General features: G+C 38.4%; 1 protein-coding gene across 1 annotated transcript in view; it reads right to left on the bottom strand.

Moving 5' to 3' along the window:
• Positions 1-1218: 1218 nt before the first annotated feature.
• RSRC1 (arginine and serine rich coiled-coil 1) overlaps positions 1219-24438 on the bottom strand; it is a 365275-nt gene continuing 342055 nt past the window's right edge. Inside the window, exons 8-10 of the mRNA XM_059686888.1 lie at positions 7971-8077; positions 2605-2757; positions 1219-1684 (exon numbers count right to left, since the gene is read on the bottom strand). Of these exons, the coding sequence (XP_059542871.1) occupies positions 1592-1684; positions 2605-2757; positions 7971-8077 (353 nt within the window). The 3' untranslated portion in view covers positions 1219-1591. The remainder of the gene's footprint in view (positions 1685-2604; positions 2758-7970; positions 8078-24438) is intronic.

Below are 24438 nucleotides of genomic sequence, written 5' to 3'. Positions count from 1 at the left end.
ACCTCCAGCGAAGTTCTGGTTAGGATCTCCAGCCAGGTTCTGTGCCCATGTTCTCTTGCTAGGTTCTCCAGCCAGGTTCTGTCCAGGTTCTCCAGCCAGGTTCAGTCACCAGGTTCTAGTCAGGTTCTCTTGCCAATTTCTGTAGTCAGGTTCTCTTGCCAATTTCTGTAGTCAGGTTCAGTCCAGGATCTTTTGCCATGTTCTCTCCAGCGAAGTTCTTCTGTCTCTAGGCTCCGTGTAGGTTCTGACTTCTAAGCTCTGTCTCTTGTTGTCTTGTTACATCTGTATTTATACCAGTTGATTCAATCCTATCAATCTCTATTACAAAGGTTAGGGTGTTTCTTATCTGCATTCCAGGGAGTAAAGATTATGTAGCTTAAGCATGATTGTTCGTAAAGTGATTAATTACCCGCCTGGCACTTAGTTGAGGGGTTTTATTCCCTCCCTAACTTGAGGGGAAAATCCCTACCTGGGGAAACAACCTTTCTCAGAGAGGTGACCTTGGTTAAAACACATAGTGCCAAGAAGGTGAGCAAACATATTAAGAACCGTATGCCATATATGCCAGGTCCCTTGAAACAGCAAGGATGGACCGGCTCCCGGCAAATGTCCTATAAATTGGTAATTTTATCCCCAAAACTGTTCATGCTTATATTGTATTCTGAGGTACAGTCTTCACAGAGACTAAATTAGAGTGAGAGCAAACAACAGAACAAAATAGGTGAGGGAAATATTTATGTCAGCTGTTGAAAACTAAAGGCAAGGACTAAAAGCCCTTATCTCTGGAATGCATAGTTGATTTTCATTCAGCCACTACAGGTATTCTACAGTGACAGAGCCTTCTCAACATTACAACTAGTTGGCTTCCTCTACAGAGAACGGCAGATGGCTAAGTAAGACTGCAGCGAGAGCTCTTACCTGTTTCCTTGGAAATGACTTCCCTGTCATGGACATTTTGCCAAGTGGTTAGGTCTAGCATGAGCATGTGATTTCTAAAAGAACGAGTGGGATCTGCTAACATGTTTAAAAGGAACTTAGTAAAAGCTGATCTCTAAGCAATAAGACATCAATTTATTTAATCTTTAAGAAATTTTTTTCAATAAATATGTTATTCTTTAAATATTAACATGCTCATTCTGCTTAGATTGTTAAGAATGCTTTTTATTGTTCCTAAAATTTCCCAGTAAGGTGAAATAAAAGATTCAAAGACATGGAAGATGAAATCTCATATTTATAGCATATAGTTTGATTCTCATATATGCATGATCAAATAGTGTCTTTAAATGACAGTTTGATATTTTAAAAATTGTACTTAGAAATGATACTGTGTGCCATTTACTTTAACATTGATATTTTTAGGATTAGCTTTATTAACAGCAGGGATTTTCATGCATTCCTCAATTTTATACTAGTTTTAATATTCACAGCGTTTAGGTTCAAGTCAACAAATATTCAAGCCCACATGAGAAATGAATTAAATGAGATTACCTTTTTATATAATTGGGTCAATTCTTTATAAGAGTAAAAAGTTAAAATGGGATATAAAAACCTAAATTTCCAATGTTACTGTTAATTTAACCATATGTATTAATTAGGCCACAGGACTGCCCATTAGCCTTTCTTGTCGAAGAGCAATTAATCTCTTGAACCACTTCTCCTCAGCATCAGCTTTCTCAATAAATAACTGAAATAAAAAGAAAAAGAAAAAACGTTATTGTGTACTAATCACTGGGGTTTGACCTTACATGATGCAAAGCACCTTTATGAAATATATCTTTCAGCACAAGATTTGAATACTGTTTAACTCTATGACTTCTTAACTGAAGATCATCTATTTGGAATTAATAATGATCAGATAGTTTTGGATTAAAAGGACTAATATCAACACCATTTGGTTAACAATTTTATACCTTACAAGTGGGGCTGGCGCCAGCAGTAGGTGTGAGCGCCAGGTGGGACCGCAGCATGCAGGAGCAAAGAATTTTTAGTACCACCAGAGGTTTGCCCCGGTGACAGCGACTGGTGTCCCACCTTGGTCTGGCGCCCCTGCTCACCTGCTCCACCATCCTGCCACGGCCAACATCTGTCATTTTCCGTGCACACCCCCTAGTGATCAGCACATGTCATAGCGACTGGTTGTTCAGTTGTTCCACCGTTCAGACTATTTGCATATTAGTCTATTAGCCTTTTTTTATATAGGATTTTGTGAAGTTTATTTCCTACAATCTTTCTGAGAGACTGAGTGAAATGACAGCATTTCACAGAAGATAGCAAAGTATGTCCATGACAAGTTCATAGTCAATGAACCATCTAAGCTGAGCCTGAATCAGATCTTTTAGTGCCAGATTAAAAACACAACAAAACTCCTCTTTCTGTCTATTTTTCTTAGTCATAGAAATACTTCTTCTAGAAATCAGGCAACATGAATTGGACATACCATAGTCAAATACATGTAACAGCTCCAGTTGCCTACTTTTAGCAAATTGGAACATATGAATCCATTTCCTTCAATGGTCGTCTTGTTGCCAACACAAAAGGGCAACAGTCTGAATTCATTTCAGTCAACTAGACTTCAACTGACAGTCTTAGGTTTAAGGATCTTACGTTTGGATGAGCCAGAGAATTGTCATCTTGGTACTTGATAGCAGTGGGGATGCTGCTCGGGTCTATTTCTTTTTCATTACTGGGTAGATCAGCAGCTACTGACACTGGTCCTGATGCTGCAGGCACATGCTTCACTTCACTGGCTTCCACCGACTGACATAAAACACATATTATTAATTGCATCACAATATACAATTACAAGTCTGCTTTAATAATATTTCTGATTTTGAATAATAATTGCTCAATAGTCTCTTTTGAGATGAAAGTCAACATGAAGAAGCCCTAGGCTATTAAAAAAAATTATTCCTAAACAAGCAAACAAATACAAAAACATTGGGAAAATGCTTATCATTTCTTATGATCAGCATAATTTTAAGAAATTGGTACTTGGAGTCCATACTATTAAAAAAAAATATTTCATATATGTAAATTCTATTACAAAACAAGGTTGCAACAAATCTCCAGCATTTAGTTGGCCTCTTTAAGTATAAAAAGCAAAGTCATAGGTTATTTATTTATTTATTTAAAATAACAGTCTTACTGAGATATAATTCACATATTGAAAATCATATAGCTTTTAGCATACCCAGAGAGTTTTGTAACCATCACCACAAGCAACTTTAAAACATTTCATCATCCTTTCCAAAACTCCATACCCATTAGAAGTCACTACTCTCCATTTCTTCCCAACCCTTGGCAACCACTAATCTGTCTGTCTTTATGGGTTTGTCTATTCTGGACATTTTATATATAAGAAATCATACAATATGTGTTTTTTAGTGACTGGTTTCTTTCATTTAGCATAATGTTTTCAAGGCTCATCCATGTTATTCACATATCAGTACTTCATTCAGTTTTATTGCTGAATAACATAGGCACTGTGTTAAGGGCTGGGGACAAAAAGGCTAATAAATCATTGTTCCTGCCAGGAAGGAGCCAGCAGTTTGGTGCTAACTCGGGATGGTTCCAATATTTCCTCCCCTAAGAAAGGAGAAAGCCAGGGAAGCAGTTATTAGCAGCAAGGTTTCAGGGATAATATGAAATGGATTAGATGAGAAGTTGAAATTAAAAATAAAAATAAAAAATGAAGATAATTGGGAGATTAATTCAACTTCCTTGCCCCCTTTCTATACCTATTGGTTCTACACCTATTGTTTTTTCAATTTCCATTTTCTTTTTGACCTGTCTACTTCTGAACACTCACTTCTCTAAATGGAGGGAAAAACAGATTTCACTGAGAAAATCATATAGAAAAAAAAAAAGAAATAGGCATGAATGAGTTAATCCTTTCTTAGAATAACTTATCTTAGAATTAAAAATCCATCTATTTAACCAGTATTTATTAAGTATTACTAACTGTTAAGCACTGAGTACACAAAGAGAATAAAATAGTTATGTTCCCTGTCCCAATTGGAGATTACATTTTCCTAATGGGACTGACAAATTACTAATGAATAATCCTATCTAATAAAGAGGGAATATGAATGGCGGTGCCATAGCCACAAGATGGCGGTGCCCAGTCTTCTTAGCCCCGCCGGGGGGAGCAGCAGGCAGGTGGTGCAGCTGGACCCGCTCCCAGGAGTCCTCCAGACCTTTCAGTCCCGCTGGGGGGCGAGCCGGCAAGTGGGCCCTGCAGAGAGCAGACAGCAGTGCCTGCTTGCGGGTCACCGTGGCGACCAGGTGAGCTGGCAAGTGGGCACCTCAGAGAGCAGACAGCAGGCCCTGCTTGCCCGTCACCGCGGCGTTGAGCAGGCAGGCCCTGCAGAGAGCAGAGAACCACGGGGAGCAGGCCTAAGCTGTCAGTAGGACATCCCCTGAGGGCTCCCAGATTGGAGAAGGTGCAGGTTGGGCTGAGGGAACACCCCCCCCCCCGTGCACAAATTTCATGCACCGGGCCTCTAGTACATAATAATACATATATAAACACAAATTGTAACAAGCGACATAAGAAATATTTAAAGAAATATTTGTTAAATTTGAATTGAAAGTTCTATTCTTATATTTTGGAGCCAATACTTTCCCCCCCCCGCAGGTCTCAAATATTTCTATGACTCCAACATACTGGGCCTAGAAGACTCGTAATCCTTATTTAGAAGATATTATACTGACTCTTTATAAAACTGAAGACATAGAGTAAACCCAATATTCTGCAAGGAGAAAAATGGGAGTATCCTAATCCAGTGAGGTCCAGGACATCACTGTTTGGTAATCTATGTTGCTGTGCAGAGACTAGAAGAGCATGCCATTCTGCATATCTCGGCCGTTCTTTGATAGGGCTTAGTTAGGAGACTGTCTGTGTGCAACTGCCTTGAAAAATTGTGGCGTGCTGTTATTCTAATTGCCAAAAGTATGGCAGAGATAATATTTTATTATAAAAACTAAGTAACCTAATTCTATTTTTTACCTTCACTGTACATATTTCTTTGAGAAGTTCTTATGCAAACATAAGTGAAGTTCTCAGAGGTTTGAATCAGAACATGTAAGTTATTATATAATAATACATAATTAAAAATGTGTGAAAACAGTCATTAATTGCTTCTTTATTTAAGTGAAGAAAATAAAATTTGATGATTTAAAAACCCTCAACATGGCCACTATCAAACATCCGTCTTTGAACAGTACTGCCACCTAGTGGTTCAGTTTGGAAAAAATTGTTTTCAAATTGTACTTCAAGTTAAAGAACAAATTACCCTCTTTTTAAACAGAGGCGGATATCTGCCAGATATAACAATTTAAGGGATGAATAACTGGTAATATTATTATGGACAGCAGTCTGAAAACAAGCTGCATCTTGTTCCTGATGTTGATGATATACCGGGAGCTATTAGATTACTCACAAGAGAAACATGATTGCAGAGGGTGAAACTAGTCCAATCGATAAGTGTTGCAGATGACACTGTGTCTAGCATGTCATTAGTAACAGCCACTTTTCTGGTAACGGCTCCCTAGCTTAATTAGTGGAATTAACATTGCTAAAGACTCTACCAACTGAAAGGGTGGATAGTATAGAAAAGCCTTTTTTAGATATAAACTTTATACCAATGAGTGTAGAACTTTCCAGGAGAGAAAGATGTTGAAACTTGGGTCGTGGGTAATTTAGTCCTCAAGAGAGTCTTTGCTATGCATCAGGGATACCCCATCACCTCTCCCATGATCTGGATTAAACAGTACTCAAGATAATTTACCTCCCTGTGCTAAGTAATCTCCTAATAAATAATTCAGCTTCGCGGGCATCCTGAATTCCTACCATATACTGGAGACACAGACATTTTAGAAACTAAAAAAAAGAATATCACTTTCTAAACTAAGATTGGTCCTGTTTTATATTGCAGTCGAATGTGAATTTATTCACTGTTGGCCCATCACTGCTTTTCTGATAATTTTGAAATGCAGTGACTAATAAAAGTCCAGTGTTGTATAGCTAATCCTATTGTACATTCACCAAGGTAAATGCCATCTTCTGAGACTTTTTAGCATATTCCCCTGTTGGTGCCACTTACTATATTTCAATGCATGCTTTCTTTATATTACAACAGGGAAGGTTCATTGCGTTCACAATTACTAGACATTTGATAATAGGAAAAAGAGGCTCTGGAGTTGGACAAATTTGATTTAGATGCTGCTTCTTGTCATTTACTAGCAGTTTGACCATGGTTATAAAATTTGCTGAGCTTCAGCTTCCTTAGCTATAAATAAGGGTTATTGGGATATTAGATAAATTATATATGTTAAAGGTCTGCTATTAATGGCAGCCATTTAAGTTAAATTTAAAAAGTGGGGCTAGGATACAACATTGTTTCTCATAATTTGTTCAGTGCTTTAATGTTTTCAAATTGCTGTGTTGAAACAAACTGGCCCAAAGCTGATGCCTATACAGGAAACCAGCAAATTTAAAGCTACATAAAGCTCTGAAGTAATTTTTAACTATTTTGCTAGTAATACAATAGGTCACCAAGCCTCAAATACGGAGAATTTTAAGGTATAGAAACCATAAAAAATTACAACCATCTCTGGTCCAACCACAATGGGAATCCTTGTACCTACAATTCCTCTTTAGGAAGCCATCGACAAATATATCCCTCAGTGTTCAGTAAGAGGAGGAGGTGGGGCAGGAGCAGGAGAAGAAGAGTAGTAAACAGCTTTCATTTCTGGAGTCTTCCTGTGTGCCAGGCACTTGGCTAACTGTTCTATATACAGTATCTTGTTTATCTTTTAAAGACCTCTGCCATGGGTATTATCCCCATTTGAAGATAAGAAAGCCAAGGTTTAATAAGGTTATATAGTTTAAGGATGTAGATAGTAAATAGAATCAGAATGTGTTTCCAAGTCTGTTTGACTCTACATTTTATGGTTTTTGACCACTGTTTCCCAATTGCTAAACCCAAGATGTCTGCAAATTGGTTTTGCTTTTGGAGGAAAGAAATAAAAATGTTGGTAAAATATTTTAACTAAATACATTTCTAACGGACTCAACTCAAAGTGCTGAATTAATAACATTTCTAGGCTATTTTTGCTTTTCTGTCATACTTATCCAACCTAAAACTAGCTATTTCTAGGGTTGATTTTCCAGAATTGATTTTATTGCTTTTTATGATCATTGTGAAGGGAAAACTGTTTTAAAAATAGTTGAAACAGAAGATGGGCTTCCTTCACATAGATTTAAAAAGGTTTCTTGTGGAGGCAGAGGCCCCTGCTCCATCTTGGTTCTCTCAGTCATTAACTTATGTATACATGTAGAATATTTTTGAGTAATTGGTAAGTATACCATGTCTTTGTCAGATGTGTTACTAAAGATTACATGTATTTTCATAGTAATATCTTTTCCTACCAAAGGAACATATATGCCCAAAAGCAGCCTTAATTATGACTGAAAGCACATACAAAATATTCAACAGAAATAAAATGCTAATCAAAGCCCCTTTTACTAGATACCCATCTGGCAAGAGTTTAGATATATGTTACTATTTGGGTATAATTTCATTGTTAAAGGCTTTTTCTAACTTTTCTCTAGAATGCGAATTCAAAAAGTAGATACCAGTATATATGCTTGAAAAGAAAATCATGTATTATGTTCATGAAATGCATATTATTGTTGTAGAACTGTGTTGACATTTTACTTGGTCTTTTCAGTGAACTTTAAAATAAAAATGGCATCAGACACATTTTTACAGTATATTTTTTGACAAATTAAACTTAAACTGATCTCACTGGTTCATTCTCTCTCTCTCAATAACATGCTGACACTCTCTCACCCTACTTCATCTATCTATTAGCAGAAGCTCTTACATTTAAGTGAAATCCATTAATAAAGCATCTCTTCAGTTGGAATCTAAAGGTTTATTCATAATACCTGGATGAAAACTTACCTTTTTGACTTCTTTACTTGATCTGAATGTCTGCTGAACAAAAGAATCACTTTCAATGGCTTCAATTTCTTTTACTCTTTTTACTTGTTCTACCAGGGTGGTCTGGTCTAAAAAAAAGGGGCGGGGGGAATTGTCAGTGTATTTTTTGGCATATAAACTTGTTAATGACACTATACCTAAGCAGAGTTCTTTATTTCTATGAAGTAATTTTAACTCACAAAATTTAACTGGATGAAAAGAAAAATTTAACTGGATGAAAAGCTATAGTAATAGTTAGGCTACAGCAAGAAACCTTTCTTCCCCTATGATCTGCAAGTATAATGTCCCTACATACTAAGACTTTCACCTAAAACCTAAAATATTGCTGAGAAGGCACTGCTCTTAATGATCTAAGCCAATCTGGGCTAATCTGGTGGGAGAACTTTTAAAAAGCAAGTGAAAAAAAAATACTCTTATTATTTTGAAAATACACATAAAACTAAAATAAGAGCACAATAAATCCACCTGTACGCACCATCCAGCTTCTATAATCATTAACTTTCTATTATTCTTAATTAATCTATCCATCACACTTCAGTGTGTATGTGTGTTCTGGTAGACCAGGAGTAAAGTAAATCCCAGATATCATACCATGTTACCACTAAATATTTCAGTAGGCATCTCAGATAGGGCTTAAGAAAAAAAAAAATTAAAAACAGCACCATAACAATACCATCTTCATATCCAACAATATTACCAACTAGAGGCCCTATGCACGAAATCTGTGTAAGAGTAGGCCTTCGCAGCCCTGGCTTAGTCTGAATTTGGACGGTCGTTCCGCTGTTCTATCGATTTGCATGTTACGCTTTTATTATTATAGATAATTCTCTTAATATCATCTTATACAGTCCATGTTTAATTTTCACAAATGTCCAAAAACATGTCTTTTTATAGTTGGCTTGTTTGGAACAGGATACCAACAAGGTCTACACATTACACATGGTCAATAAGTATCTTAAATTCCTTTTAATCACGTCCTGTCCACTGTCTTTCCTTTCATTGCCATTTATTTATGGAAGAAACCAGATCATTTATCCTTTAACAATTTCCACATTCTGGGTCTGGCTAATTTTTATTCTCATGGTGTCATTTAACAAGTTCCTTTACCCTTTGTAGTTTGTGTAAACCAGTAGTTAGATCTAGATTCAGTTTCAATTTCTTCTGACCAAGAATACATCAAAGGTGGTGCTGTGCAATCCTATTACATCATATCAGGATGCGCTTCTCCCACTTTCAGTGAGGCTAAGATTGAGCAGTGGGTCCAAGGTGTTGTCAGCCTGACCCTTCTGTTATGAAGTTCTTTATGACCTTTCATCGAAAGGTTTTAGCAGATATCAATGTTTGTTGCTTAGATATATCATTGCACTAGAGGTTGAAACTGGTGATTTCTAATTCTATTATTCTTCCTGCATTTATTAGCTCTAATTCCTCTATAATGAAGAACTTGCCTCATTGACGATTTGGTGATTGTAAAATATAGTCTAAACAGGAAAAGGCATAATGTACTTTCAATTTTTTCCCTCTATTAACTTTGGTACAGAGATGACCAATATGAGTAACATTTGTATTTTTAATGTATTTTAGTCCATGGTAGTTGTTTTCATATTTTAAATTAGTCTACTTCTTCAGGTTGGTTTCTGCATCCTTTCGATATGATCCCTAGTAGTTAAGGTTTGAAAAGATGTTCCAGGCTCATTTAATAGTTTCCATCCAGGACTTGAAATTAGCCGTATCTCCAAAGAGCCTGGGCTCCTATTAGTGAGGAATGGTATTGAGAGAGAATAGCCTGGGCAGCAGGGGTGCTCACTGCGACTGGATTGCCATTGCTTCTCAGCCTTGTCAGTAGGTGGGAGAGGAAATACAAGTATTCCCTCTGCTTAAAGTTCCCATCACTCCACTCCACTTTTACAAAAGATCTACATTAGTACATGCCTTTGTTAACTGAAAAATCTGAAGAGGATTTCACTTTTATGGAAAAGGCAAAAGTGAAAATAACATTCAGCTTTTGTTTTGCAGCGAGAGCCAGAGCCAACACTCCCATCTTTGGAAGAATATATTTTCCCACATAAAAGCAAGCACTGTTGGAGTATCATGGAAGAGCTAATAGCTCCACATGCTTTAGAATAAAAGCTCCTGTGGATTTTAATTATGCAATGTACTAATTGAGCATGTGAAATGAGAGATTCTTTGCTCAGCGAATTTATTAATATTAACACATCCCATACCAGTGGATAGCATGTTTATTAGTGTTAATATAGCAGAGAAAAATTATCATGTGTACCATTCCACATGATCCAACTTTAATTTGCCAATATGAAAACAATTTGTCTGTATAGGTCTTCATTATCTCTCTATTATTTCAAAATCACTAATTCCCAAGCGAAGTCAAATATTTCTGACTTCAGGATGTCTCATATGTATCAACTGTTTGACCCTTTGGAATTTTCCTTAACATATTCTCTCATTCGGATTTACAAAGCACATCATTAGTATTAAATGTCAGAGGTGAGCTCACCAACAGTACTTGCTGTATAAAGCTTATAGTGTTCATAGATTTAAATATGGACATACAACCAGCAAGTATGTTTAACAAAATAGCACTGGAGAAATTATAAAGAAAGGAAGGAGAAAGATTAGAGAAAAACAGAACATGATCTCTGGGTTTTTCAGTGATCATCCAGGACTAACAGTGACATGCAGATAGGGGAAAGCCAGTTTGCCTGACTTAACAATCTGAAAATAAACCAGCAAAGCTTTTGCCTTTCCATGTGGGAACCATTTTACGGGTGGTATTTAAACTAAAGAGTATGATACTTAAATTAAAGAGTAAAAGTGATATTTAAATGAAAGATTGTAAGATTCATGGGAGATTTACATTTTCAGTCTCATAATAGCTCAGCTCCATGCTGTCTAAAAACAACAGGCATAAAAATGTTTACATTGTTTCACACTCAAAATTCTAATATCAATGTCCACAAATGTATGCCTTGAGTATAACCCTGTCATTTTTGGCAGCAGAGTAAAGCACATTGATAATATATACTAAATTATTTCAAATTGAGGTTAAGCTATATATGCCAATTTGTCATTTTAAAATCCAGTGCCAATAGTAAGACTGAGAAAAACGTGAGTGAAAACTAGTTATTGTTTATATACTTGGCATGAATGCCTAGCATACAAAGTATCTGGCATTCATCAACCATGAGGTAAACATAAGTGACAAAGTTACTGGGAGAATTAAAATTATAGGATTAAAAAATATTAACGTGGTAAATATGGAGGAAACATCTAGCACTTGATGCTTTTTGATAAACATACCATTGGTAAATATAATGACTTTCATAGGCTGTCTGTAAGATGTCAGTAGAAGGGAGACATACTTCATAGTATTAAAATAACAAATAATGGAGTCAGAAAGCTAAGTCACTATAGACTACAACAATCAATACTAACTCACTGCATGGAAAATCATTTTGTTTCTTTTGTGATGAAAAATTAAAATCAAAAAGCTTATTAGTTACCACTGATGTTATATTATAAAAATTAGGCTCATCTGCTACTTCATTATATATTTGACAATTTTACATGTTACAACATTTACAGAATTTTCTTTTAAAATGTTATCAAAAAGTGTACACATTTAAAATTAGTAAATCAAGATGACAAAGTCCAATATAAACCTTTTATTTGAAAAGACAAAATTTTAATCTGCATGCCATTTATAGACAATAAACATAAACAGATCTCTAAACTGGCAGCAGTGCTAGGCTGAACACAGCAGATGGCACTATTACCCAAGACGTAATCATGGAATAAAAGAATGGGAGTTTCATGGAAGGTATCTCACACATGAAAATCTCATCTTCAACTGACTCCTTCTGAATATTAATATTTTATGAATTTATCCAAAGTTAAAATGCATTTTATGTTACAAAGAGTTTGGGTTGATTTATATACTAATAGCACTGCTACAAATCCATAAATAATACAAAAGGATTTCTTCAGTTTAAACTGACTTAAATTTTCATCAAGAATGCAAATATCCTTGAAATTCCTTTTTAGAGTAAAATATACATACTGAACACAAAACATGCAAGTACTGAAATGTGAGGCATTTTCAAGAATGAAAAAAGCAAACAGTATCAAATTGGCTATTCAATGAATGAATGAATGAATGAATGAATAAAGCTATTCAATAAAATCTATAAACAAATAAAATATCCCGTAAAACTTACTTGAAATTTTAGTTATTAAAATAATTTCCTATGAGCACAAATTTTAACAGAAGACAGTCGCTCCTTTGTCTTTTAAAACAAAGCATACAAAGTACATGTCAGAAATTCATCCAACCCTAACATTTTAAGGTTGTGTCCATAAGTCTCATATCCCTAGGCATAAATTTTCAGAACTGATGTCCACAAATAATTTGAAAGGTGAGAAAACTTCTTCAGTAGAACGTGGCTTCTTTGTTAGTTTTCTGGAAGCTTATGACACAGAACCAAGTTCCATATGTTGATGAGGCTCCTGAAGTGTCTCTAACAGCAGCCCCCCTTGGATAGACTCCCAGACAGACGCGTCTTACATTAAACTGCTTTCCATATCAGATTTGGTCACAGGAGTAACTTTAATGTGGACGTACCAGTGAAGAATTTCTGATAGACATTTCAACAAGTGCAAGTGAACTGGGTACGAGGCGAGGCTTTATTAAAAATAAAATCACACTGAACCTCATTTAGCTCCTCTCACCTAGAATGCTCTCAACTTTTCTGAATCCTTCCTGTCATTTTAGGCCATCCTTTTGGTGATGCTTTCCCTTGCCACCTGTGAGAAAAGGGGTCTCTTCCATAATTCGTTTGGCTTTCCCCATATGTTGCCTTGCACTGATAGTAATCTCTTCATGAGTGAAAGCTTAATTTCTCCAACTATAGGAGACATACCTTTTTGTGTCAATTTAGGACTTAGTGTAGTATGCTTTACTATTTAGTAAGCTGTCAACACACATTTGTTGAAAAAGTAAAAATTAGAGGAATTAAAGTAACCATTAAAAAAACTTCATGGGGGTTGTCAAATATCAGAAGTTTCTGTAACTTACAAGATTAAATGTTTTTGCATAGCAAATATAGTCAATAATAGTGTAATAACTATGTATGGTGCTAGTTGGATCCTGGGAATATCAGGGGAACACTGTAAAGTATCTAATTGTCTAACCACATTGCTGTACACCTGGAACTAATACCAAATAATATTGACTATAAACTATAATTGAACAAAATTAAATTTCATTAACTGGTTAGTTTTAACAGCTATAGGTTTACACTATCTGGGTAAACCCTATCTCTGCTACTTACTAGCTGTGTGACCCTGTGCTGGTCTGTTTTCTCCAATGTGGCATGGGGATAACAGCTAGACATCACAGGATAGTCAAGAGGTTCCCTCCCTCCCTTCCTCCCTTCCTCCCTCCCTTCTTCCTTCCCTCCCTCTCTCCCTCCCTCCCTCTCTTCTTTCAAATATTTGAGCCCATTCAATGTACCAGGCATTGTCAGATATGTTAGGGTTTAGAAACAAGAATTCCTTCTCTTATGAGCTTATGTTTTAATCAGGGAGACAAATAATAAACATGTAAATACACAATATAATATCAAGGAAAATAGAGCAGGGTAGAGGGCTAGAAAGGAGGAAGGGCACTATTTCAGATGGGTCACCAGGGAATAACTCTCTGACAAGATGATACCATAGCAGAGAGAAGGAGCAAGTTGTGAAAACCAGGGAGAGGACACCTATGCTCAGTACAGGGCTGAGGGAGCTAATTTAGTGACTGTACCACAGACATGGAAGTTGGCTGAAAAGTTTGCATAGAAACTCAATTGCTGACCATATGGTTTGAAGATGGCAACCTTTTTTCAGCTGGTAGTAACCAGCGTTAGCTCACACTTCTTGCAGCATCACCTGTGGTGTGGCAGCCTTGTGGGAATGAGCGGAAGAGGGGCAGGTCCTGTGCATATCTTCGAGGAGGCACAAAAGGCCCAGGTGGATGTCATCACCCACCAGGACATGGAGTCCACCCTGACTCACTGAATGCTACAGGGTGAGTGGGGAAGCAGTGCTCTGCTGATGCCTGGCCTCCTGGGCTCCAGTGACTCAAGAGATGGGAGGTCCTGTCACTTCTTAAAGGATGTCTACTAACACGAACTGCCCAAAATGGTAGTTGTGTGGTAGACATCGTGTTATAAAATAAACATGTTTTAGTTTACTGTCCGTAGGTTGACAGGCACTTTGTTTTGATCATCAGTATTTGGAGTGCCTTTCTAGTAAGTAAGGTCATAGAGGCTAATTTTTCATTTAAATGGCTGTTAAAAAAGCCAGATGAGCTATTCTGGTAGCAGAAGTAACAAAAGTTTACATTTATGGCAGTCTGCCGAGCTAAGCACTTCACATGAACTACCTCATTTAACTACCACGAGAGAGAACAATTTTCTTTTTTTAAAAAATATATTTTATTGATTTTTTACAGAGAGGAGGGAGAAGGATAGAGAGTTAGAAACATTGATGAGAGAAAAACATTGATCAGCTAACTCCTGCATACCCCCCACCTGGGGATGTGCCCGCAACCAAGGTACATGCCCTTGGCCGTAATCGAACCTGGGACCCTTGAGTCTGCAGACTGACGCTCTATCCACTGAGCCAAACCGGTTAGGGCGAGAGAACAATTTTCAATCCCATTGTATAGATGAGAAACTGAGGCTAAGTAACTTTAGCCAAGGTCACTTGATTAGTTAGCCATATAAATGAGAACCAATCTCTGAATTGTGATCCAGTCATTATTTCCTGTTGAAATAAATTCTTGACCCACACCTGCTAAACAACAACTTATTTTTTTCCTCCTTCCCATCCATTTACAAGAAATAATAACTGTTCTTGGTTTTGTTCTTATTCTACATTTTAATGCAATTCATTCAGTAAAATGCAATGTAGTTTTATTTGTAGAGGAGATGCCATATACATTATCTTGGTCTTCTGGTATTATCTTGAGCTAGATTACAGATGTATATTTTCAGAATCTTTCACATTTGAAAAAGTTTTAAAAAAACTATGTCACATTCCAAAAACCTTTATTAATAAATAAGAAAAATAAAATTTTTAGGAAACCTAGCATTCTTTCACTTAAGCATGAAATCAACCTGAGTAAATTACCACTTTAGAGGTGTTCTGTATCTATTACATAACATTGGCGTTACAAAAATCTAGAATAGTTTTTGAGAATTTGGCTAAACCAATAATCACTAGGTAGTCGAACAATAGAGACTACTGCCTTATGCTTGTTTCAAATGTGATAAACATGGGTAGTCAAATCCACTTCCATAGAGTGATAAGAAATAATCATTCCAACAAAGCTAAAGCTACTGGAAGTTTTCTCATTTTAATAGGATAGAAGAAATATAATTTGAGGTATACAAATTAATAGGGCAGAATACAAACTCTGAAGTTGCCATTTGCTGTCCATTTTAATTCTAGAATTCTTATTGACTCTAATTAAAATTCTGTAGATGGAAGCACTGTATGTTTGTAAGGAACTTGCAGTGAATGCTGTCTGCCAGCCATCTCCAAACACCCCATAACCACACACAGCTCGCCTGTCAGGAGAGCTAACACAGACATCGCAGGGCACACCACATTTGTCACTGTGGCTAATATCAGAGATACGCAGCTCCTTTTTCTTAGCACACAAAAGCAAGATATGTAATTCAATGCTCAATTTACCCTTGTCTCGCAGGAGATTTTTCCCCGCTAATTGATAGAAATTAAGCCATTAATCAAGCCACTAGCCATCATTCAAACCAGAGAAGATGAATACAAACTTTCATCATAACCACCTTCCCCATTTTAGTGTTCATTAGCATTAATTTTTAATGCAATTATGCTATTCTTTTACGCTGAGCTCATAAATTACTGCTCTTTTGTTGCTGGCTGGCCTTGTAAAATCCAAACTAATGCTTTGTGCTCTGATCTTAAAGGCAATTACTAGGTTCTTCTATCTTTTATATCTTTGCATCACCAATAACCTTTATATATAATGAACACCCATGAATGACTATGCCTGTTTGTTATTTTAATGCCTTTATATAAATCTCTGAACATGTAAATGTAGTCAAATGTATGTACAACATATATATACACATATAGACATATCACATATATCACAAAATATAAATGCTATTATAAATATAGGATCTCACAAATTCATATTGTAATTTATGTTCAAATATAAAGACTTCATTATGGTTTCTTATCATTAAAATGTAATGCATTATTATATTAAAGTTATAATTTTTATAACAAAGAAGGGAGAGAAAATAGAAACAGTGGCTGGCTACTATAAACATTTGTAGGGTCAAACAATTACTAAAAATAGAAAGAATGATTATGAAATATCAAAATTCCTTAGTTCTTTACCTAGGGTTATTGTTTTATGTTTAAATCCTTACTTTAAAAAATAACTGTTGAGACCTGAAAATTAATGATATGAAAATGAAGAGTACTGGAAAATAAAAAGAACCATTTATCCAAAAACATGTTTTAAGCACATATAATAACTTCATATTCTTATATTTTGCAAAGTGGATGCATCAGTTTATTAGAGGATAATAACAGAATGCAAAGACAGAATTCCAGAAACAAAAATACTGAACCAAGAGGCAACATCCACTCAGTCCTCCATCCCAGGGAAGGTAGATAAGATGGACTCTCCATAGTCTCCCAAAAGCATTGGTTATGCTCATTCCTGGGTGCAGAGGAGATAAAAATCTACAACTCTCTTCTTGTATTATCCCAGTAATGCCTTAGCATGTGTTTGCAGGTTATGTTCTGGCCTCCCCCTAGCAAGAGAAAGGTTGCATATATGGCATTAAGATTAATGAAATAAAACTGAATGGGGAGATGTCAGTAGCACTGGTGTTGGTGCCAGCCCAGTCACCTTTTGGAGATACACAGCTGTTGCCTACCCCTAACTCTATAGGATAGGGGTAGGGAGTAGAGAGTATATTCAGGAGTTGTGTCCCCCCAAAAAAGGTTTTGAACCATTAACTTATTAAGATATAAAAAAGGTGATGATTGGCTTGCCTTATCTTATGTTTCCTTTCATGGCTAGTTATTAGATTTCATCTTTAATAGGAAGTTATACATGGGTTAGAAGCAGTGAGGCTTAATTCTACAGGGACTTGATTCTCTGAACCAAGAGGCTTGTAATGTCAGGATAAGTAGACAGCCTAAACTCAAGTATTTTGTGATCATTCCTTCATTATGTCAGAAGCAAAACAGGCATCTCCACACATGTATTGAATATTTAAGTTGTTGGTATAAAGTTGTGAGTTCTAATACCTCTTCTTATAAGCATTTTGTGTTTGGGCTCAGGAGCTTAAAAAAGGCAGTCCATGGCTTCACATATTTCCCTGATCATATAGATGAAAATGTTGGGGTTCAGAAACTGAAACTGAAGTTAATTCACCCAACATATATTTAGTGCCTTTTTATGCCAGGTGCTAGACTAGGTGCTAGTGATTTGTGGTGGAAAATTACTTGCTTTTTGTTCTCACAGAGTCTATGGGCAAAATGGAGCTAACTTTTATTTAGAATTTTTACTTGCAGGCAGTTATAAGCTGGTAAGAATAGGGATTTGTTGTGCTTACAAAGTGCTTTTGCACCTGTTATTTCACTAGATTCTGAAACAGAGATGATTTTTGGTAATAAACGATACCCCCATTCTTCAAATCAAATATTTGATATTCTGATAATTTAAGAGATACTATGAGAGGCTGAGTTTGGATATCAAACCAAATCTTTGTATGCTTCCCATTGCACCAGGTGGCTCCTTAGCCTTCGAATCTCTGATAGCCTGTATGATGAATAGTTATGATTGCTTATACTTATTTTAAATGCTTATCAAATTCATACAATTTTGATCTTTAAAACAGAGCGGGTCAGGGAGAATGGTAGTGGATGATAGAAGATACTAATTTCTCATTCTTAAAAGCAGAGTATAAGGTTTGAAGAAACCATTATATATTTCAAATTGTAATTTTAAAAAATTAGCTTTATTGGGGTATTATCTATACTAATCTACACTAATAAAAGAGAAACATGGTAATTGGCGTACGACCGCTACCCTTTTCATTGGCTAATCAGTGAGATATGCAAATTAACTGTCAGCCAAGATGGCGGCCGGCAGCCAGGCAGCTTGAAACTAACATGAGGCTTGCTTGCCTCAGTGACGGAGGACTCCAACGTTCCCCGCCTGCGGATGCAGGCCTCTGAGCGGGCAGTTTAAGAAACATTGTAACAAATACCGCTGATTCGCAACATTGTAAGCAAAGGCCAGAAACCTACTTTCAGCCGGAGGCCTAAGAGCTGGAGCCAAGCCTCAAGGTAAAGCTGGCCCAGAATAAAAAAAAGAAAAAAGAAAAAAAGGAGCAGTTGGGAACTTCAGTCACTCCCAGCCTGAAAACAGCCCTCAGCCCCTCACCCAGACTGGCCAGGCACCCCAGTGGGGACTCCCACCCTGATCCAGGACACCCTTCAGGGCAAACCAGCTGGCCCCACCCATGCACCAGGCCTCTACCCTATATAGTAAAAGGGTAATATGCCTCCTGGCACCGGATCAGCGTGACAGGGGGCAGCGCCCAAACCCCCTGATCGCCCTGCGGCTCTGTGTGTGACAGGGGGCGGGGCCCCAACCCCCTGAGCAGCCCTGCTCTGTGCCTGATAGGGGGGAGCTCCCCAACCCTCCCCCCCACGGGCCCTGCTCTGTGTGTGACGGGGTAGAGCCATAACCTCCCCATCGGCCATGCCCTGAGTGTGAGAGTGGCGGCGCCCCAACTCCCTGATCGGCCCTGCTCTGTGGGTGATAGAGGGTGGTGCCCCAACCACCTGATGGGCCCTGCTCTGTGGGTGATAGAGGGTGGTGCCCCAACCACCTGATGGGCCCTGCTCTGTGTGTGATGGGGGCAGCGCCCCAACCCCCCGATGGGCCCTGCTCTGTGCGTGACAGGGGTGGCGCCGCAACCTCTCCATCGACCCTGCCTTGAGTGTGACAGGGGGCGGTGCCCCAACCCCCCAATTGGCCCTACCCTGAGCGTGACTGAGGGTGGCATCACAACCTCCCAATCTGCCCTGCTCTGTGCATGAGGGGGTGGCGCCCCAACTCCCCAATTGGCCCTGCTCTGAGCCCGACCAGGGGCTGCACCTAGGGATTGGGCCTGCCCTCTGCCACCTGGGAGCAGGCCTAAGCCAGCAGGTCGTTATCTCCCGAGGGGTCCCAGACTGCGAGAGGGCACAGGCTGGGCTGAGGGACCTCCCCCTTCCCCCCGGGCCTCTAGTATATTAATAAAAGGGTAATATGCAAATTGGTCATGACACCCTCACAGTCATGACCAGATATGCTAATTAGTCACAACTACTATGCAAATTGACCATCACTCCAACACACAAGATGGCCGTCCCCATGTGGTCAAAGATGGCTACCCCCATGTGGCCACATGATGGCTGCCAAAAGATGGCCTGCAGGGGAAGGCAGTTGGGGATGACTGAGCCTGCAGGGGAGGGCAGTTGGGGGCGACCGGGCCTGCAGGGGAGGGCAGTTGGGTGTGACCAGGCTGGCAGGGGAGGGCAGTTGGAGGCAACCGGGCTGGCAGAGGAGGGCAGTTGGGGGCGATCGGGCTGGCAGCAGAATAGTTAGGCGTCAATCAGGCTGGCAGGGGAGTGGATAGGTGGTGATCAGGCTGGCAGGCAGGCGAGTGGTTGGGAGCCAGCAGTCCTGGATTGTGAGAGGGATGTCTGACTGCCCGTTTAGGCCCGATGGGCAGTTGGACATCCCTAGTGGGGTCCCAGATTGGAGAGGGTGCAGGCTGGGCTAAGGTACAACCCCCCCCTCCCCATCCCCATGCACGAATTTCATGCACCGGGCCTCTAGTCCTATATAATAAAAAGGTACTATGCAAATAGACCAAACAGCGAACAGTTAAACAACCAATCAAAGTGTAATATGCTAATGATATGCTAAGGCTGCTCAACCACTTGCTATGACATGCACTGACCACCAGGGGGTAGTCAACTGGTCAACCAGCTGCTATGATGAGCACTGACCACCAGGGGGCAAATGCTCTGACATGTTAGGTTAGCTTGCTGCTGGGGTCCGGCCCATTGGGACTGAGCGAGAAGGGCCAGACACGCCCTGGAGCCCTCCTTCAATCCCTCCCTGGCCCAATCATGCACTGGTGGGGTCCCTTGGCCTGGCCTGCACCCTCTCGCTTTCTGGACCCCTCGGGGGATGTCAGAGAGCTGGTTTAAGCCCAATCCCGCAGGCCATGCCCCTTGGTAGGGTGCCAGATGCAGGGCTTATGGTTGGCAAGTGCTGCTGTGGCAGCCCAAGCCTCTCCCAATCAATTGCGGCAGGCACATTGGGGCTGGGATGAGTGGGAACGGCAGGTAGGAGCTGCAGGTGGTGTCGGACTGCAGTTTTCAGCTGGATCCCTGCAGATCACCCAGAGGGATCCCACTCATGCACTAATTTTGCATCGGGTCTATAGTTTATGTATAATAACAACACTCACTTAAAGGATCGAATTTAATAAATTTTGACATATGTATACAGCATGTCACTAATGCCATGACCCAGATATAGAATATTTCTATTACACCAAAAATTTATTTGTGCCTCTCTGTGGTCAATCTCTATCTCTATACCCTGATCCCAGACAATCACAGATCTGCTTTCTGCCAGTGTGTATTAGTCTGTATTTTCTGGGATTTCATATAAATGGCATACTCTTTCTCATCTGATGTCTTTCACTCAGCATATTTTTGTGATAGCTCCACATTGTTAGGAACATCTATTGTTTGTTCTTTCTATTACTGGTAGAATTTTACTATATGAACTAGAGGCCCAGTGCATGAAATTCGTGCACTGGTAGGGTCCCTAGGCCTGGCCGACGACCAGGGCCGATCAGGGCCTTTTGTCTGCTGGCCGGGGCCTTCCTTCTCCTGGCTGCCAGTTGCCCCCTGTGCTGCCCCCTTGTGGTCAGTGCACATCATAGCAAGCAGTCAAACTGAGGGGACAATTTACATGTTCGCCTTTTATTATATAGGAGGATATCCATAATCTGTTTATTCATTCACATGTTGATGGACATTTGGGTTGTTTCTAGTTTCTGGCTTTTGAGAATAAAGTTGCTATAATATTGATGCTATTTTAAATTTTATTTCTTCTGGTTTTAAAATAAAAAACTGAGCCACATTCATGCTACTTCATTATTATGAAATAATATTTTAAATGACTAAAAAATGTTGATAGCAAGATTTTGTTTTGTTTTTGTCAATGAATGTAGTTTATAAGATATAAACTACAGGTGTAACTGATAAAAGGAAAACCAAAAAGGAGAATAAAGAATAACAGACTAATAGAAGAAGCAATTTTTCAGAGATTGTAAAGAACCAAGAATGAGTGTGTGTGTGTGTGTGTGTGTGTGTGTGTGTATTGATTCTAGAGAGAAGAAGGGGGAAAGAGAGAAACATCGATTGGTTGCCTCCCGCATGCACCCTGAATGGGGATCGAACCCACCACCTTTTGGTGCATTGGACGAGGCTCTAACTAACTGAGACACACCGGCCAGGGTGAGTGTATATGTTTAAGAGTCTGAATTACTTGGAGAAATTCTAGCTGCACAGGGAACAGAACTGGGATATGTAGGTCCCAAACCAAATGGATGAGTAATCTCCATTCCTCAACTATTATTTAAGAAGCAACATATACATATGCATTCTAACTTGAACTCTGAAATTATAATTTCTACTCTATTTGGTCAATCATTATGCCAAAACTTTCACCTTATTACAGTTTTTCCTTCAAGAAATGTAAATAAGACTCTTGGCTTTTAATCAAGAAAAGCCCTAAAATCCACAGTATCTATGTTATTAAAAGCCACAGTATCTATGTAGTGCGAGGCTCTGTGTGTTTCTGTATGTTGAAATAATTGGTCAAGCTGCATCGAGAAATTGATACGATTATTATTTGGTTTAATTTATTGCTGTTAACTCTGCATAGACCTGAAATCTCCTCTATAATGTTATGAAAATTATATGGTAGTCATAGCTATGAATTATAATGCATAACTACAGTTTTTTCAATTAAAATATTATGGTGAGATAGCCCAATAATTTGATATTTTAAATTCTACTTTAAAAGAGAGTAGCAAACATTTAAGTTGGAAATCTCACATCACTAATGATCATACCTCTTATAAAAATGGAGAACATTTCCAAATGTTCTAGCCTGTTTCCATTACATTATGATATCAATAAAACAAATCATACTCAATTCTTACATTTATCATATTAAACTGAGACATAAGTAGAGCTATTCAGCTATGATGATGAGCAGAATATAAACAAAGAAATAAGGGAATTAACAGATAGGAAATGAGATACATAATTTAGCCCATTCCTCTGTGACTTTGAGAGAAATCAGCTTTCAGAACAAAGTAATATTAACCATTCATTTGCTTCTAAGAGTGTTTTTTTTTTTCATGACACAATGCTTTAAGTCAAGAAGTTGCAAAATAATAGGCAATCTAGCTCTATTACAGATAAAGTGACTTAAGATTATTATTCTTAAAATTTAGCTTCATAACTAACTACACTATCATTAGCAAGCCTTCCCATTAAATTTCTAACTTCTTAGTTAAAATATGGGATCTACCAAAGTGCAAATATCATCTAAGGATGGAGGAAGCATTTAGCAGCGATGAGCTTATTGTTCCAAAGAAGAGAACAGGGCCCTGTAGGACTGATACATTTAGAGAAAGAAAAAAACCCAGGAGATACGGAACTGATGACAGAAAGATCAGGAGTGTGGGAAGTAAACCCTGGAAATAGGGTAGGGCAAGGGGTTCTGAAGATGTGAGCAGAGAGGGCAGGACAAAAAAAGGGAAGTGTGATGGTGACAGAACAGTTACCACAGTTCTGAATCTAAGCAGATCTGCCAGTGACAGCCCAGTGTGGGTGGGCAGTGGCTCTAGGGCATCATCTCTACCCACAGGAACATCCTTTCTGAGCAATCTATTCTTCACACATTTTAATTCTTATGGATCCGCATCAATTACCAATATGTGATTGGTGTTTTAAAGAACTGTGATCTTTGGGAATGGGGAGATGGCAGTGCTAGTGGCAATCATTTTGTAGTATTTCAAAATCTGAGCAGAAATATCTATAATGGATCTATGCAAGTGGAGAAATTTATAAGCCTCTTAAGGTGTATTTGCCAATGTGTAGCACTTGTAACGGAAATAACCAGGAAATATTAGTTATGTTGGATATAAGCAAACTTCGAATAAAAAATGTAAAAAAAATGAATAAAATTCTAATGCATGAACACTTAGATTGACTACAAATATAAATTTTACACACACACACACACACACACACACACACACACACACACACACACTCCTGGGCCTAATTAAACTCATTTAACAAACCCAAACTGATATCATATAAAAACATTAGTACTAAAAATAAATCTTTGAAAATGAAACCACTGTGAATCCATAGTTAATTTTAAATATTTCAAGTAGAGTTTGTACAGACTGACTCAGGGCTTGGTCCTGGCAGCTAGATGGACAGAGGAGGTCAATGATCCAGAATCAGTGAGACAGCGATTAGAGAGCAAAGTAAGTCCCTGGAAGCAATTACTGTCTGATACGTCAGAAAGCCATTGGACCAAAATTGTCCGAAAATTGATTCGGAAGATAAGTTTCAGTGTCTCCCTACTGCCCTTTCTAAAAATCTTATTTAGTAAATACATTCATAAAGCCAGTCACTACCTCCAACAATAATTACTCACTGCAAAAAGTCTTTGTTTCAAAAGTGATGATTGAAGGAAGGTTCTTCTAAAGAAGACAAGTTTACTGATTGCCAGGGAGAACATATTTATTTCTTTGTGTCTGTCAAGGCTGAGATACTGCAAAGCTGTAATCTCTACGGGAATCGGATCTGGTTCAAAAGGTTATCAACTATCTTGAAAGTTCTTCTACAAAACAGCAGTGGGCCAACCAGCAGGCATTAGGGAACCAAACATGTGTGACAGTCTAACAAAAATAGTGCTTGGATCATGCTAAGCATTCACAAAGAAATACAGTAGGTATTTGTTGAGTGATGGGTTGAATATAGGCTACTGCTGCTAAAGAATATGGCATTCCTTTGTTGGGGAGGGAAAACTCCTTGAAGATCCTCTCTTTTTGGAAATATGGCAGATACTTGTTTATTGCCCTCAAGAAGTGCGTGAGTACTTAAAAGAACCTTTCACTGTCCTTGGAACTATAAGATGATGAGCTTTATAGGAGCAGGGTTGTATTTCTATTTCTTCTCCAACCCATGATTCAAT

Source organism: Myotis daubentonii, chromosome 3 (assembly GCF_963259705.1).
Source record: "Myotis daubentonii chromosome 3, mMyoDau2.1, whole genome shotgun sequence".
NCBI classification, from domain to species: domain Eukaryota; kingdom Metazoa; phylum Chordata; class Mammalia; order Chiroptera; family Vespertilionidae; genus Myotis; species Myotis daubentonii.
Note: the sequence above shows the minus strand (reverse complement) of the source record. Positions and strands in the feature narration are given on the sequence as shown.